Raw genomic sequence first — 16,448 nt, forward strand, 5'->3', positions numbered from 1 at the left:
TAATAATATATTTACTATTCATTCCAAAAATATCATTGCGGTAATTATTAATCTGAATTCCGGCCTTTTTCTTTAAATATATATATATATATATATTTCTTTGTTTACTCATTAATATTTTTTTCATTATAGGAAACAAATATATTTAAATGAAATCCAACTGGAATATTTACTGTTTTGAAACATTGTTTTAAATATTAGTTTCTATCTATACTTTTAGTAGTTTTTCATTTTCACTATTTTCATTTTTTATTTAACAAATGTTAATAATAATTCAGCTAATAACTTAATTAAGATCAAATTGAAATGACAAGGAAAGCCAGTTTGAAGTTTCCTTCAATGTGGAAATATACCAAATGTGGAAATATACCAAATGCATACAGCGCAAAATTTTTCATATAGAAGAAGGGGTGGTATGCAGACAGCATGTTGTTGTGTGATTTAGAGCATTTGTCGAAATATATGCTGTGGTCACACTTAATGCGTGCACCGGCAAATAAGTCTAGGAACCCAAAAAGAAGGGACTAAGCGTCTCAAAATTATCATCATATTTATCAATGAAATAAACTTTGATCTTTGGTTAACCATCTTAATCAAGAATTGATTGGAACGTGATAGTCCGGATGCCAAAATCCGTGGGAATTCATCAGTACAACAACTGGAGAGCGACAACGGCATTAAATGAGACTGGTGAAGCCGGGCTGGGTGCACCACGATGGTAAGCAACAACCACCAACGATAATAACAACAGTAACAGTGTCATATTTGGCAGATAAACCAATCTTCTCGGTGGACGTCCATCAGGATTGCACAAAATTCGCAACTGGTGGCCAGGGCAATGATTCGGGTCGTATAGTCATATGGAACCTGAAGCCGGTGCTCTGTGAGAAGGATGAGCACGATGCCAGTGTACCAAAGATGCTGTGCCAAATGGACCAACATTTGGCATGCGTTAATTGCGTGCGCTGGTCACAAAATGGAGAGCTGTTGGCCTCAGGTTCCGATGACAAGCTGATCATGATATGGCGCAAGGCGCAAGGATCCAGTGGCGTCTTTGGCACCGGCGGCATGCAACAGAATCACGAATCCTGGAAATGTCAGCACACGTTGCGCGGTCACGATGGCGATGTGTTGGACTTGGCTTGGTCACCCAATGACATTTATTTGGCCAGCTGCAGCATTGACAACACAATCATTGTGTGGGATGGACGCGATCTGCCCACCCAGCTGCAAACGCTCAAGGGGCACACGGGACTGGTGAAAGGTGTTGCCTGGGATCCGGTTGGCAAATTCTTGGCCTCTCAGTCGGATGATCGCAGCATCAAGGTCTGGCGCACCAACGATTGGATGTGCGGAACGACGATCAGTGAACCCTTTCTTGAATGCGGCGGTACTACACACATTTTGCGGCTCAGCTGGTCACCTGATGGTCAGTACTTAGTCTCGGCTCATGCGATGAACGGCGGCGGTCCTACGGCACAGATCATTGAACGCGAGGGCTGGAAGTGCGACCAGGATTTTGTGGGGCATCGCAAGGCGGTGACGTGTGTGCGCTTCCACAACTCCATTCTGAAGCGTCACATGACTGGCGGTAGTCCCAGCAAACCGACGCAATATTGTGTCCTCGCCGTTGGCTCCCGGGATCGCTCGTTGTCCGTCTGGTTAACGGCGCTGCAACGACCAATGGTCGTCATCCATGAGCTATTTAATGACAGTGTGTTGGACATATCGTGGGGACCACAGCAGTGTCTGTTGATGGCCTGCAGCGGCGATGGAACCATCGCCTGCCTGCAGTTCAATGAACAGGAGTTGGGGACTCGGTTGTCGGGCGTGGAGGAGCATGCGATCTTTAAGCGCAAATATGGAGGTTGTATCGACGACTTCTATGTGCCGCCAAAGAAAGTCGCTCGCGCGTTGCCCGAGATGAATAACCTGACGTTGCCCAATGCGGCCATGGATCGTAGATTGCCCGTCCAGGCGGGAACTGGTGTTGTTAATTCGCCGGCGCGCGCCATCAGCAAGCAGACGGAGACACGCACCAAGGATGGCAAGCGACGCATCACGCCGGTGTTTATACCGCTCAACGATATGGATCAGACCACCATCACCAGCGTAATGCACACGCCAGCAAGCAGGTGAGCAAAGCTTTAATAGCGTTGGTAGCTCAGTCAGTGAATCAGTCAGTCAGACAGAACTAAGCACTAGAATATGGACAAGAGAGATTAATCCGCAGCTGTGATAGTAACATAGATAGTTTATCTATAATCGAACCTATTTAATTTTTACTTCGCTTGTTCTCTTAGACAGTAAGACAGTGATAGTAACGATAAGAACGTAACGTATAGAAATTTATAGAAATTTCTTTAGTAATAGTATCATAGATAGTTCTCGCATTAATCGAACCTCCAAACTTTTTCTTCATCATTTCATTCCCCACCCACCGCTTCTCGTTCATGTGTTGCAGCCTCAACAATGGCGTTGCACCTGTAGCACCTGTGGTAGCCCCAGCTGTCGTTACACCGCGGCGCAATTCGATGCAACAGGTGTTGGGCGATACGATAAGCAACAACAATAGCAATACGATCGTCCCCAAGCCTCAAATATCGGCAAATAGTAAATGTGAATTCACGAAATCATCCCAAGACTATCGCATCTATGTGCAGAACGGACATCTAAAGACGGGCTACGGAATGGTGGCCAAAGTCACAGCACAACTGAGTCGCGAACAGTTGTGGGAGTTGTATGTTGGTTCCCCGGTGATCAATGTGAATCTGTGCAGCAAATATGTAATGTTGGGCTCCCTGGATGGCAGTATGCGATTGCTGGCCATGTCCACCGGCTGTCCCGTTTTTCCCGCCATCTCACTGACCGGCTCAGTGATACATTGCACCTTCAGTCCGGACAATCAAATGGTTGGCGTGCTCACCGATTGCGGTCTGCTAAGAATTTGGGACATTAGCAAGCGTTGCATACGCCTGGCCACCAATTGCCTGGAGCTGTTGAGCAAACATGGCACGACGCTGCAGTTTGCCATCACAGATCAAGGAATGCCATTGATGGGTTTCCCTAGCGGCAATTCGTATTCATATTCGACCACGTTAAAGTCGTGGCTGGTGCTGGCCACGGGCGATGCCATAATGTTCAATGGCATACGGGGTTCGTTGCCCAGGGATTTGGAACATATGAATCGCAAGTTTCCGCTGCTCAACATGCAAGCGAATACACAGAACATTGTCAGTTTGCGTGGCGCTGTCGAAATGTGAGTAGAATGTGCTGCACTGCAATGAAGTGAAATGTGTAACTAATTAATGCATTTGCTTTTAATTCTTCTGCAGCGATCCAGAGAGCTGGCAACAGACGGCCAAAGTGTCGTTCCTGGAGAACCAGATTAAACTCTGCGAGGCCCTCGAAGCTGTCGAGGAGCTTAAGCATTGGCACACGATGCTCACATTTCAGCTGGCTACGTATGGTACCGAAAAACGATTGCGCATCTTCCTCGACAGCTTCATCAATAGCGACGAATGCTGCAACAGCTATCAGGTAAGTTCACTCATCTCTATTTGGGCCAAGACATCTTGTAACTCTCGGTCATACTTCTAGTCCGTGCCCAAACACGAGCTGATGCACTGCGTGTTGGAATCGCTGAAGCCGCATATACAATGGGAGCACATTTACAATGAGTATCTGGAGCTCTACAAGCTCAACGAATCCAACTTTGTGATGCCCTCCGACGATGAGTTGCCACAATCCTCGAATCTCTGTTATCCGTTGCCCACAACTCGCACACGCACTCGTGCTCAAGCTGCTGCCGCTGCAGCTGTTGAGGCGATGCTGACGGCGGAGCCATCCTCTCCGCCGCCAGCATCAAGCAACCACGATGAGCTCAACAACGAGCAGGAGAGCGAAGAAACAGAGTCTGATTCGTCTTCGTTGCCTGCTCCGTCAACGACACCCGAACAGGAACAGGAGGCGGAGGAGGAGCCCGAAGCGGATCAGGACGCCGAAGCGGAGCAGGAGTCGCAACGAGAAGCGGAGCAGGAAGTAGATCAGCAACCGCATCAGCTGTTGTGCGAGCAACCCAAATGTTTGGAGATGGATGCGCTCGAAAGCAACAACAACAACACCAACTGATGCAAATTCCATAAATCTATGATATATTCGTCTAGTTGTAAGCGTTACTTTTGAAAAGTGTGTAATTATAGTCTTTCATTTTATGTACAATTGAACTGAATTTGATATATTTAGCAGTTGAATTTCATTAATAGGCATTCCGTTGAATTTGGACAGAATGGAAAATAATACGAATAATTGTTTTCTTTTTGAAAGACATATCCTAGAAAAGCATTGTATACATTTTTGATTTCATTTTTATTATTTGTGTAAAATACTGATTAAAATTTGTATTTAACAGTCAAATATACCAAACTTCTTTCAGTTGCTGAGGGAATTTAATCGATAACCTAATTGGAGGTATCGATACGTTTAGGTTGCATTCACAATTGCCGATATTACAATTTAAAATTATACATGGTACACTAAACTTTAAATATGTAACTTCTTTCATTCAAAATTCTTTAAATAAATATAAATATGTGTATTATTATTAATATAGTGAAACCTTTAAAAAATAAAGTAATATGATTTCATCGAATCGCTCTGTAAATAATTGTTACATTCTCCAATTACGTAAAAGAACCGTTATTTTTTCTCAGCTTATTAATCCCGAGCAGTAATTTAGCGTTTCTGATGAGCAAGAAAAGAAATCATTAAGATGGAAACTTATAAGCGACCGAATTAAATTAATAAAATATATCCGTAGTCTTGAATTGAAACTACTTTTACAAATTGTTTCTAACAAATATTAAATCAACTAATACACGCATTTATTGGGAAATTGTTGCCACTCATAGTAGTCGAAAGTATTTTCATTCAATAATAAATTTTGGGTTAATACATACATATTCGCATTGAATAATCAGGTCTGCATGTTTGGCTTGTCCTCTGACACATGAATTGTCTGGGATTTGGCATATAAACGTTATATACTAATTTATATCGATTTTTGCATAAACAAATATTCAATATATACATACTACAAAAAAAATATCAATATAAAAGTAGTCCAAGAAACTGCGTCGTGCAGCGAATAAATTTGATATGCAAATTTGTGTTAGACTTGAAATGAAACAAGAAATGCAATATTAAATATGCTGAAGTTTAAATACTCTTGTTACCTCATATTTTAAAATATCTCCTATTAAACATTATCATTGTTTACAAGATTTGTTCTAAATGGTAAAAATGGCAAATGCATTCACAAAAAAAAAAATTGATCTTTACTAATTGCAATTTTGAAACCGGCCCTAAACCTTCCACAGCATTAGCTTCGCTAGAGTATAATGGAAGCAGAAGTAAATGTAATCTTTAAACGAAGCAAATGGGAATTCCTAAGGTTCATCTGGGTTCTCTGGCCTTCGCATCGTTCGCATCGTTGTTTTGAGTTGTGTTGGACATTATTCTGTTGACAAATTCGACTAATTAAAATTTAAGTTTGGCAAATTGTCTTTGTGGCGTACATACGGTATCACTAATGTAGATTTTAGATTAAAGATCTCTTGGATGTCTATGTATATGCAGACTTGTTTATACAGACTAACATATATATTTTGGTTAATCCACGTCACTCATTTGAAATTCAAACGCAGACCGGATCGTGAAAGTCGACGGCGTCACTACGTCGCCGGCGTTTTGGACTAGTTCGACTTTGTTTATTCAATGTGGCGCGATGTCGGCGACGGCGAGGGGTCCAAGTGATGCTCTTCTCTTTGGGTTTAACCCGAAATGACGACGGAGACAGAGCAGCCGGCGACTTGGAGACGCCTCGATAAATAAAACAAAACAATAACAAAAACATCCACAACAACAAAACAGCAAAACAAAACAAAAAGAATTTGGCAAATGAATTGATTGCCCTCGTATTGTAGCTACATATAAAATATAATTTAATTTTCATTATTTTACAGTCGTTTTCGATTAGCTGCTGCATTCCTTAATATCGCCAATTCGTCGCCTGCTAAGTGATTTGTGGCAGTGAAGCGTCCAGGCTCTAAAACACAGCGCGTGGGCTGCATGGACTTGCCTAGCGACAGAGACCCATTAGACACTGTGGACAAAATAAATTAACAAATTAATTTGACTATAGAATTACTCAAATGACAGTTGCTCACGGTCCATTGCTTCACAGGTCCATTTAAAATTAAAAGAAGCTGATATTGATTTTAGATTTGCATTAATTGAGAGATTCTTAATGCAATGTCTAATCTAAAATTCCTATTACAGATTTCGTCGGTGTAAGAATCCTTTAATGGGAATACCAGGATATCAGCATTAACATGCAAGATTTTACAAAGATATTTCTAACTAAGAAATTCAAATCAATTCAATCATTTAAACCAGTTATTTTGGTTTTCAAAACTGCATCTTTCAACTTAAAGATTTTATTGAAAAGTTCATATATTATATATTGTTTAATGCTACATTTAATAGTTTCAACTCAGATGTAAATTTATGGAAAATGTCTTTGAACAGTAATTTAAAATTGACCACAATGAGCATCAAACTTTAAAGTGAACCTTGTAAGTTAGTCACACCTTACATTCCATCACTTTGAAATGAATTTATGACATGTGGTGGTCAAATAAAAAACAATAATATTTAAGAAAAAAAAAACTGTCAAATTCGCAGAATTTATCGTGGCGACTCGTCGACGGACGCCGCATCTAAAATTCCTGCATAATTAGAGACAATCGTAGTCACATTTCGACCGGGAAATAGATTCAAAAAAATTCATCTATGGACCGGTCTGGACAGTAGCGACGTCGCGTCGGCGACGTGTAATAAAAACTTCACGCAACGCACCGTCGAGCGATTAGCACATGTCGGAGGCTGGAGCTGTCTTAGACTTAGACTTAGACTAAGACGCTGACTTTCCGAATCTGAGACGCTAGGGGAGTGTGTGATAAACAAAACCACTCAAACCGCTTGATGGATTATTGGCAATTTCTTTGGCGCCAGACTCTGAGCTTCTACTTGCATGTTTTTTGTATACGGATTTTGGGTTTTCGGGGTTTTTTGCCAAACGAAAATGTATACGAAAAAACGACGTGTTAAATATGCAAATTTCAACTTAAATTAATTTATGAAGTCTGCCTCCGATGTTGCTTTTAAAGAAATTTCTTTCGCCCATCACTCAATATCTCTCACTCAATTTTGGGGAATACCAAACAAATGTTTAACTATAACATTATACTTGACAATCAAGTACGTTCATTTGGAACTTTTGTTATGCATGTGGAGAGCAAAAGAATAACTGAATAAATTAGGCAAATAAATAAATGAATGGTAACAGTTTTAATTTGTTTTGATTAAAGCTTTAGCAACAGTTGTTTAGACTGCAATCGAAGTCATCAAATAAAAATATGTTATTAAGATGACGGCTGCTAAACATTTCCTTTCCCATGTTGTTGCCATTTCCTCAGCTGTTTGTTTCTTTGTTCACGTGGTCACATGGTGACATGTCAATTGGAATAAGGGACTGACTGCATCATGGAGTAATCAAGCATCTTGTGATTCGACTTTATGCGGCACACGTCCACTGAAATTAATCAGCAATTAATTGTTTATTAAGTGTGTATAGGAGAGCGAGGGAAGTGGGGGACGCTTGAACGGTATCGAAATCGTGCTACTGTATGTGACTGCGACTGTTTTAATATACATTTTATTACTAATTATGCGTCACGTCAAAACAAAAACCCAAACTCCATAAATATTTATCAATTCGGTTTTTTGTCTTATTTATTTACTTTTTTGGTTTTTGGTTTCGATTTTTGCCGAGGGGTTTATCGTTGTTATTGCTTTAGTTACATTGGGTCCAGCACGTAGGCCAAAAATGAGCAATAACATTAAAACGAATAAACAATAAATCAGCTATAAAACGGCTGCTTGGAATGGAATTTTTAGCATAGCTGCCCCCTGGCTCCAAGTTGCCTCTCTGGCTTCCGCCAAGTCACAGATCCACGCCCCGCCACCCCCCCTGCCCCGAGTCGTGTGCTAAAACGTTGTACCCGGTCATAATTAATAAATTCCAGCGTGCGCAGCTAAATGAATTCGGTTTCAGTCTCGCCAGGCCAAGGCAATGTCAAAAACAACTCCAAACACAACCAAACAAAACACCAACAACATCAACAAGTTGCAAAGTCACAGACAAAAATACTCAACTTTGAGATACCCGATAAAAAATACTAGCAGTCAACAAATTAATTCTTTTTAATGTCTTAAATTCTACTAATACCTTTAGAATAAAGTCCAAAGTTTCTAATCTGATTGATGAGATGAGATTGATGTGCATTTTTCAGGACACATCTGCACATGACTATCCCATAGATATAGCCAAGAGGTATTTATATAGTGTATACATATAAATAAATAATAATAATAATTACATTTGGCTTGGTTAAGTCATATTGGGTTTTATAATTATCTTAATTTGTGGGAAAATATAATAAAATATTTATTAAAAAAAAATAATGATAAAGAAATATAGATTTTAAAAAACCTACATGTTATACCCTTTTGTTGAATAGCTGACGGGTAGAACAACAACAGCAAAACAACAAATTGACGTCACACGGTCGCTGCTGTTATCTTTGTCGAACTTGAGAGCTGAAGCTTGAGCTCGGATTCGCCTGTCGCGACTTTGCGTCGCTCGTTGCAAGTGTGACATGCGTATCAAGGCACGAAACGGGTTTAACGGGTATTCGGTATTCGGGGGGCTCCAAGACGCAATCAAGTGAGAACGAACCCCTAAATAACAACAAAGCCAGCCACATTGTGAGACTTTAATCAAAAACCGTACAAGTCAATTGGGTTACGTAAATTTCATTTGTTTATTTCGAGCATAGAAGTGAGTATATAAATAATAACCAAAAGCTCTTATCGTGCTTCTTGATAATTGCCCTCACTGTCGCTCTAGCTACAGGCATCCATATATGCCTGTGCCATGGACTCGATCAAAGCCGCATGGAACTAAGAAGTATTTAAAGCTTGGTATGCAATAAAACAAAAACAGGCAGCAGGCGACTAGTTTCCATTAAGCGAAACGCCCCCTGACGGCCAGCGGCGTCAACTTGGCGTCGCTCGAATGGGATAATAAGCACTGTTAGCCTGTACAGTGTACACGTCGCAGCGGCAGGTTCATCAAGTTCTCTCTCCCTCTCTTTCTTAAGGCGTCGCAATGAAGAACGACATTCAAAACGTAAATAAGAAAATGGAATTTTATAGAGAAAGAATCCTTGTATGGCAGTCACTAGTGCAATTCTGTAGTTATTTTCTGATGCGCATAAAACACCCATGTAAGTTACATATTTTACCGCTGACTAAGTCAAGATCAGATTGGGTTTGTCATAAAATTAAAGAAAGCCACAGAATGGGGCTGGGCTGCAACGCCTTCAAGTAATTGTAGACACCCACATTTGGTGTTTCTAGATCTTTACGGATCTGGTAAGATGTCGCCGCCGGCAAAACAACCAACTGCCATTTGAAATAATCGCACACTAATTAATTACAGCAAACTGCAAATAATGCAGATGCCATAAAACAATGGCGGCCATGTCAAGAGAGAGCAAGAGAGTGAGAGAGCAGAGAGAGCATTTCGCCGGCAAACCAAGTTTGTGCATACTTATGTTATTATAAATACTAGTTACTATGTATACATATGTATGTGTGCTCTAAGATTTATGGTGCGTGTTAGGCGTGGAATAACCCAAGACGCAAAAATGTGTGGCGAAAGAAGCGCGCGAAGCTTGAAGCTCGAAGCTCAAACAACGCAATCAAAAAGAAAACATGTGCTTTGCAGCCCACAAACAACACACCACCAGATCCCATTCCATCCCACCAAAGAGAGCGAGAGCAAATGAGATAGTGTGTGTGTGAGAGCAACACAACGGTCGGTCGCTTCTGTTGGCTGGCGAGCTTAAATATGAGCGCCTCTTGCCGTTATAGCTTCAGTCGCTGACTGTTAAGTGCCCAGTGCAAAGCCAAAAATACAAAGCTCAAAAATCTTACGCTAAACATCTACGTCTGTTTACGCCAAGTGAATAAAAGTTAAAAAACAAAAAGCATTCTTTACACACAAATAAATAATATCAAACAAAACTAAAATGTACGCGGAAAAAGTTTGTGTTGCATTCGCGTTGATCGCCTGCCTCGCCTGCGTTGTTGAATCTGCTGTTTACACGCAACCCGCGCAAGTTCACAATGGTTAGTATTAAAAAAAAAATGAAGTACTCAATGTAACTGTTATTATTTAGAGAATTAATTGATTTGCAAACTCTGCTAAAGATGTGATAGAATCGTTAGATAGTTTTCAAAAAATTGTATATAAATAAAAACAAAAAAATGTAAATATATTCAGGGGAGCTAGTAGCACGATATGTCACTTAATTGGAAACTTTTTAATTAAGTTTTTAATTAATTTCAGTCATAAACAAAGCCTTCACATAAACATGGTCAGATGCTTTAAACGACCTTTAGCAATAATAAAAAGCGCATAAAGCTGAAAGCAGTTGGCAGTTTCTCTGATTGATTTATGAAACAGGTTGAGGATACAAGTATATTTGTATTTAGTCTCAACATACTCGTAGTATTTTCAAATTTAGATTTGTTGGCTTCCAAAGAGTTGTTATACTTTTAATTGTAACTGTTTGCCATCGACGTCAGTCATCAGACGTCATATAAAAAGAGATTAGTTTTTTCAATTTTGTTATTTGTCTTTAAGCATAGTTTGATTGATATTTTGTTTTGCTGTTTTTTGTTGACGTCAAAGAAAGAGATGGATGGAAAAAAATAGACAAATAACGCAAAACAAAATTGGCAACAACAACTAAATTAGTTATTCCGTATTTTTCTTTGTACGAATTTCGGTTTTTTGTATTTTTGGGTTTTTCGCATCTGCCAAAAATTAGCATAAGAAATGTGCTGATTTTTTGTTTTGTTCATCAGATTCATTTGCATAGCTATGCGGATTTGTGTTACAAAAATGTCGCAGATCTTGATAAAATAGTTTCTCGATTTATTTTGCTGAAGGTCGTTCGACTTCTGACCGGGTTTAGTAGCACGAATAGCTAACTAAACCTAAGCGGTGACTAATTAACGCTTAAAAATAGGCGATGAGTTCACTGGCGAATTTCTTTATCGCCAACTCAATTAGCTACAAAACAAAAACAAGAAGGAAAAGAAAACAAAAAAAAAACAACAGCACGTAAAATAAATCAAAATGAATGTGCAAACTCTTTGAGATTGTACCGCCAGCGACCTGAATGGCAAATGGGGAGTACCATTAATCAAAACTTCGACAGGCAGCTAGCTGTGGCAAATTCCAGCCGGCGGCAAATCGTTATAAATATAAAAGCCAAGTCAATTGTTTGCAATTACCACTTGAGACTTGAAGAGATTTTATTTATAACTATGCCACAAGAGAGCTCTCAATGTATTTTTACTTATTCTGTTTCGCCATGACTGTCAAGTTCGTGCCTTGAGTCTTTTGTGTTTGCGAGTTTGTGGCCTAAGTCTTTTCGGCAAGTCATGCAAAAATCATAAAAATAAATAAAAAGAAACCTCAAAACGAATCATTTTGAAAGTAAAGTAAATACTTACAGATATTTATGGAAACTATAAATATATATGTACATATATGTATATATATAGCATGTCTTGCCAGTTGAGTTTTGCATAGAACGCAGTTCTTTGTTGTTGTTGTTGTTGTTGTTGATGTTGTATTGTTGTAGTCAACTTCCTTGTGCATAAATAACACATATACATAATGATGAAAAAGTGCAGGCAGTTGTAGTAATAAAGCACAACAGGGAACCGAGAGCAGAAAAACAACTTCCGCTTTAACTGAATTCACATTAACATTCGCATTCTGCTTCTTCTTCTTCTTTACGATACTTACAGCGCATCCCGGCAAATGCTACGATAAGCTCACGAGACGCTTCATGCTGCCCGACAAGGAATACAAGCCGAAGGGCATCTGTGCCGCCATGACGTGCGACATTGAGGCGCGTCAGATCAATATCGAGACCTGTCCCTACATCGAGATGCCCGGCTGCGAGGAGCTGCCCAGTGACCTCAACTGGAGCTTCCCCAAGTGCTGTCCGCAGTTCAAGTGCGTCGACTTCAAGACCGGCAAGGAGTTTGTTGTCTCCGTCTAGACAACGGCAACGGCATCTATTTGCTCTCTTTTGCCAAGCGCCCCGCCCGGTTCAATTGCCGGTGGAAAAGGGGGAGGAGCGGTCTCTACCTGAAACGTGATTTTACATAAAATGTATTCTTAGTTCTCTAGTAACTGTGTTTTGCGAGTGCGTGTGAATGACTTAGTTAGCTTGTTTGTTTGTTTATTCTGAGTCTGGGTGTGTGTGTGTGTGTGAATGATTCATTTAGCAGACATAATTTATTTATTATTCCAATTTGTAAATAACAAAACAAAACAAAACAAAAATAATTTGCATAATTTCTTGTAAAACCTTTTGATGATCTTTTATCATATCTCATGTGTGAACATATTAACTTCTTTGCCTTCTCTAGTTATAAACACATTAATTTATTTTGATTTATTCAAAAAACACTGTATGCGATATTTGCAATTGTGACTAACTGTATAAAATTGTTTAGTTTCTTAGTGATAAACAACAACAAAAATACAAAAACAACAAATAAAAAAACAATTAATGAAATATTAATAACAACAGCGTATTTTGTGTATTCAAATCGCAAACTCTCATATTTTTTTTGCCCATTGTAGCCCGAAAAAGATATTTCGTCATTTCCATATTTGAGCATCTTTCTTTGCGTGACGATTCAATACGTTTCGCATTCACTGGTCTTACGCGCTTGACGCTTCGCTCTTTATTTGGACTTTGCCAACCGACAACGGTTCGTTTAATTAACAGTGCCGCCTTAACTTGGCCGGCTGATTCATCTTGGCCTTTAAATTGGCAAACATCGCACATTCCTCGCATAAAAAAAATTACTCTAAAAGCGATCACCAAATACGAGCAAAAGTTTATTGCTCGCTCTTTCCGTGGCTTTCTGATTTGCATATCAATTTCGCAGCTCTAAAAATACATATGACCGGTGGTAGGAAACTCCAAAAATATGTGTGTCGGAAATAGGCTGTAAAGTCGCCAAATTGATGCCAAACAAATAAATTATGTGTCGTAAACAAACAACATTTGACTGAGTCATGGTACTAAATAGTAAACAAAGATAAAACCTTTTACTTTCTCACCCAAAACAAGCAATATTTGGTTTACGGTTGTACGTTTGTCTTATTGGTGCTGTTTGAGCTTTTCAATTGGCGCGCATGCACGTAACGTTTTTCCACACTGCTGGGAAGTAGTAGTATTGGGCAAATAGCAGCGGCTATCGATATATACGAAATAACCATTAGGGATCATTTGTAGTATATTTTATATAGTAGTAAAATTATCTGATGGGTAAATTTAACTAATTTTATCTATAGAGGTAGTTGCTCGTTCTTATTATAAAATGTAAAAAGATAACAAATAAAGAAAGAAAAATCATTTTAAAAAATACCGGCTTTTGGGAAATTTCCCTAAAGTGTTACCAGCTGGTGTCAATATAAATAATAGTATATTTTGCACATAAAACATTAGTATATATTAACATTTAATTTGCGGTCACATTGCTAACATCATTTCAATAAGTTTGGGCGTTGTTTTGTCGCTGTTTTTGTGTTATCAATATTAAGATATAAATTTATTGAATTCCATTTAATTTTTACACAATAACAATGCAAACGCTGGCATCCATCACTGTACTGCTACTAATCGCAGCATTAATCCACGAAGGTAGGCATCTGATTCGCCACAAAAAGTAAACAGAAGAAGAAGCAGCAGCAACTGCTATAACAACATTGTGCTAATTGATATTTGTTATGCTGTCGTAGGTGCTGCCATTTGGTGTTATCGCTGCACATCGGCCACGCCCGGCTGTGCCGAAAAGTTCAATTGGCGCGGCATTGGCTTCCTGGGCGAACAATGCCCTGAGAGCGACGATATTTGTGTCAAGCTGACGGAACGTCGTGGCACCCAGGAGACCATAACACGTGATTGCCTCAGCGCCTTGAAGTTCCGCCGCGACATACCAGCCGACAAATACGAAGGATGCCGACCGGCCTCTCAGGATGTCATCCTGGGCAATTATGTTAATCACACGATCAAGGAGCACGATGTGAAACGTGATTATTTCACAGATACGACATACTGCTTCTGCTTCCTCGATCATCGCTGCAATGGTGTCAGCGGTCTAAAGAGTTCTCTCTTGGCTGGCGTTGCAGCTCTGTTGCTGGTCATCTTTAGCACATTCCAATCCAATTGAATCTTACTTGGAGCATCAAGTACCTTTTATAAGTGCCTTAGCATTAACGACAGTTGAATCTTATACTCGAATCTCGTCCAAACAAAACATTCCGTCCACACTTTTGATAAGCAATTTACACACAACTCCCATCAACGGGTTGGTTTACAATTTTTTTCAACTACTTATGTATTACACTTTATACAATTAAATAGAAAGGAAAAACAAATCAATGAAATCGTTCCACTCAGTCCAGGCACTTGGGCGGCTGCTTTGGCCCACGATAGTCATAAGTGGCCACCTCGGGATGCGTCTCCAGATGTTCAGCATAGACTTCAGCCAAACGCAAACACTCGACAACAGACAACTCGAAGGGACGCAGCGTATCCACTACATCGGCTTGTTCAAAGAGTTTGTTAGTGGTTTCCTCACGCATCTCGGGCGGGAACAAGGTGCTGAACCCACGCCGACAATATTTCTGGCGCATGCTAAAAATGTGGCGCACTACGCGCTCCACCAACGCAAACGGCAACTCTGTCTTGGGCTGCTTGAGCGGGATGAGCTTGACAACACCTACATCAACTTGTGGCTTGGGTACAAACGCCTTGCCCGGTATAATGAACTTGAGCACCGGTTCCGTCCAAATTTGTGACATGATGGAAAGCCGTGAACGCTGCTCGCTGCCCAGATCGGCGCAAATACGCTCGGCCACCTCCTTCTGGAAGGTGAGCGTCATGCAAGTGTCGTTGCGTCGAAAGGCGCCACGTCTGGCTGCCACATCGGCATACCAATTGATGAGCAGGCGAGTCGAAATTGCAAACGGGAGGTTTCCAATCAAATGGATACGCTGCTCGGTGTCTGGCACATGTTGTTCGATGTTAAAGCGTAAGATGTCTTCGTAGTAAATATCCATTTGCAAGTCGAGTGGGCGCGCACACTCCTTAAGCAGCTGCAGCGTGCCCGTGAAGCGTTCATCCTTCTCGACCAGCATCAGGCGTTGTGGCTGCCGGCGAAGAATGGAGCGTGTGATGCCGCCTGGACCGGGACCCACTTCGAGAACAATATCACGCGGATCAATGCGGCCAGCAGATTTGACAATCTTGTCCGTCAATCGCTCATCCATGAGAAAGTTCTGGCTGAGCTGCTTCATGGCCTGCAGCTTGTAGAGTTTAACTAACTCCCGAATGGTGGGCAACGGTGGCAAACGTACACCGCCGTTGAGGATGCGTGCGGCGGCTTGAGACATCTGTAATGTTGTAAGTGTTAATTAGTACTCCAACGGTTCTAAGAGAGAAGTACTCACTTTATAATTGGTGCAACGATTTCAGTGTGTTGTAGAAAATGAATGAAGAAAAAACGCTTAAAGACTAAAGGACTAAGAGTAGACAACGATTAATGGGCACTTTAGTTGGTTGTCACTTTCTTGGGCTCCTCGAAATCGTCGAGGAACTTCTCCTGCTGCACCGAGAATATCGAATAGCCGTAAATGGCCACCACAGACAGTCCCAAAGCGCCGGCAGTGAGGAGGTTATTGCGTCGCACGCGCTTCAATTTCTGCACACGATCAAGGTTTTGCTCCTCAATCAGTTTCATGAACTGCAGTTGGGCTCTGTCTAGCTTTGGTGCGGATTCGCCGTACTTGATTTTAGGTGCTTGATCCGATGCCGACATTATTACTTAATTCAGATTACGTTTGTTATGTGCGCCTGCTTGATTTGTGATTGAAATTTTTCGGCAAAACTTATGAAATCCCTCACATCAGAGATGGGGAATGAAACATCGATAACAAAAACAATATATCGATATTTATATCTTATTTGAAAACTTCGATTTTCTATTGTCAACATCGGTTGTTCATCGTCAAATAACTATTAGGCAAATAAATCGGCACATCTTTTATATCAAAGTTAAAAATAAAAAAAGTCTTAATCTTGAATGGCCGTATAAATTAAAGTCTCTTATCTCCAAAATATACTCAATATAATTAGAGGAAGCAAAAGCGAAAAATCGAC

The 16,448-nt window shown here is 40.3% G+C and overlaps 5 protein-coding genes and 1 long non-coding RNA gene across 6 annotated transcripts; 4 read left to right on the forward strand and 2 right to left on the reverse strand.

The window, feature by feature from the left end:
• The first annotated feature begins 468 nt into the window (after positions 1-468).
• Positions 469-4,558, forward strand: LOC132790810 (protein HIRA homolog). Its single transcript, XM_060799514.1, has 5 exons — positions 469-718; positions 773-2,135; positions 2,465-3,259; positions 3,336-3,540; positions 3,601-4,558. The coding sequence occupies exons 1-5, from the start codon at positions 682-684 to the stop codon at positions 4,129-4,131; spliced, it is 2,931 nt and encodes a 976-aa protein (XP_060655497.1). The 5' UTR covers positions 469-681; the 3' UTR covers positions 4,132-4,558.
• Positions 4,559-8,047: 3,489 nt separating this feature from the next.
• Positions 8,048-9,639, forward strand: LOC132792567 (uncharacterized). Its single transcript, XR_009633022.1, has 3 exons — positions 8,048-8,455; positions 8,643-8,962; positions 9,032-9,639. It is a non-coding gene; the product is annotated as an uncharacterized LOC132792567 (long non-coding RNA).
• Positions 9,640-10,078: 439 nt separating this feature from the next.
• On the forward strand, positions 10,079-12,765 carry LOC132792566 (uncharacterized). Its single transcript, XM_060801993.1, has 2 exons — positions 10,079-10,317; positions 12,013-12,765. The coding sequence occupies exons 1-2, from the start codon at positions 10,218-10,220 to the stop codon at positions 12,267-12,269; spliced, it is 357 nt and encodes a 118-aa protein (XP_060657976.1). The 5' UTR covers positions 10,079-10,217; the 3' UTR covers positions 12,270-12,765.
• A 990-nt stretch (positions 12,766-13,755) lies between these two features.
• LOC132788434 (uncharacterized) lies at positions 13,756-14,826 on the forward strand. Its single transcript, XM_060795861.1, has 2 exons — positions 13,756-13,928; positions 14,027-14,826. Exons 1-2 carry the CDS (start codon positions 13,871-13,873, stop codon positions 14,455-14,457), a joined length of 489 nt encoding a protein of 162 aa, XP_060651844.1. The 5' UTR covers positions 13,756-13,870; the 3' UTR covers positions 14,458-14,826.
• On the reverse strand, positions 14,572-15,682 carry LOC132788433 (dimethyladenosine transferase 1, mitochondrial). Its single transcript, XM_060795860.1, has one exon. It carries the CDS (start codon positions 15,680-15,682, stop codon positions 14,684-14,686), a length of 999 nt encoding a protein of 332 aa, XP_060651843.1. The 3' UTR covers positions 14,572-14,683.
• Positions 15,683-15,840: 158 nt separating this feature from the next.
• Positions 15,841-16,202, reverse strand: LOC132788435 (cytochrome c oxidase assembly factor 3, mitochondrial). Its single transcript, XM_060795862.1, has one exon. It carries the CDS (start codon positions 16,105-16,107, stop codon positions 15,841-15,843), a length of 267 nt encoding a protein of 88 aa, XP_060651845.1. The 5' UTR covers positions 16,108-16,202.
• Between the last annotated feature and the right edge of the window lie 246 nt (positions 16,203-16,448).

This window comes from Drosophila nasuta, chromosome 3, assembly GCF_023558535.2.
Source record: "Drosophila nasuta strain 15112-1781.00 chromosome 3, ASM2355853v1, whole genome shotgun sequence".
NCBI lineage: Eukaryota > Metazoa > Arthropoda > Insecta > Diptera > Drosophilidae > Drosophila > Drosophila nasuta.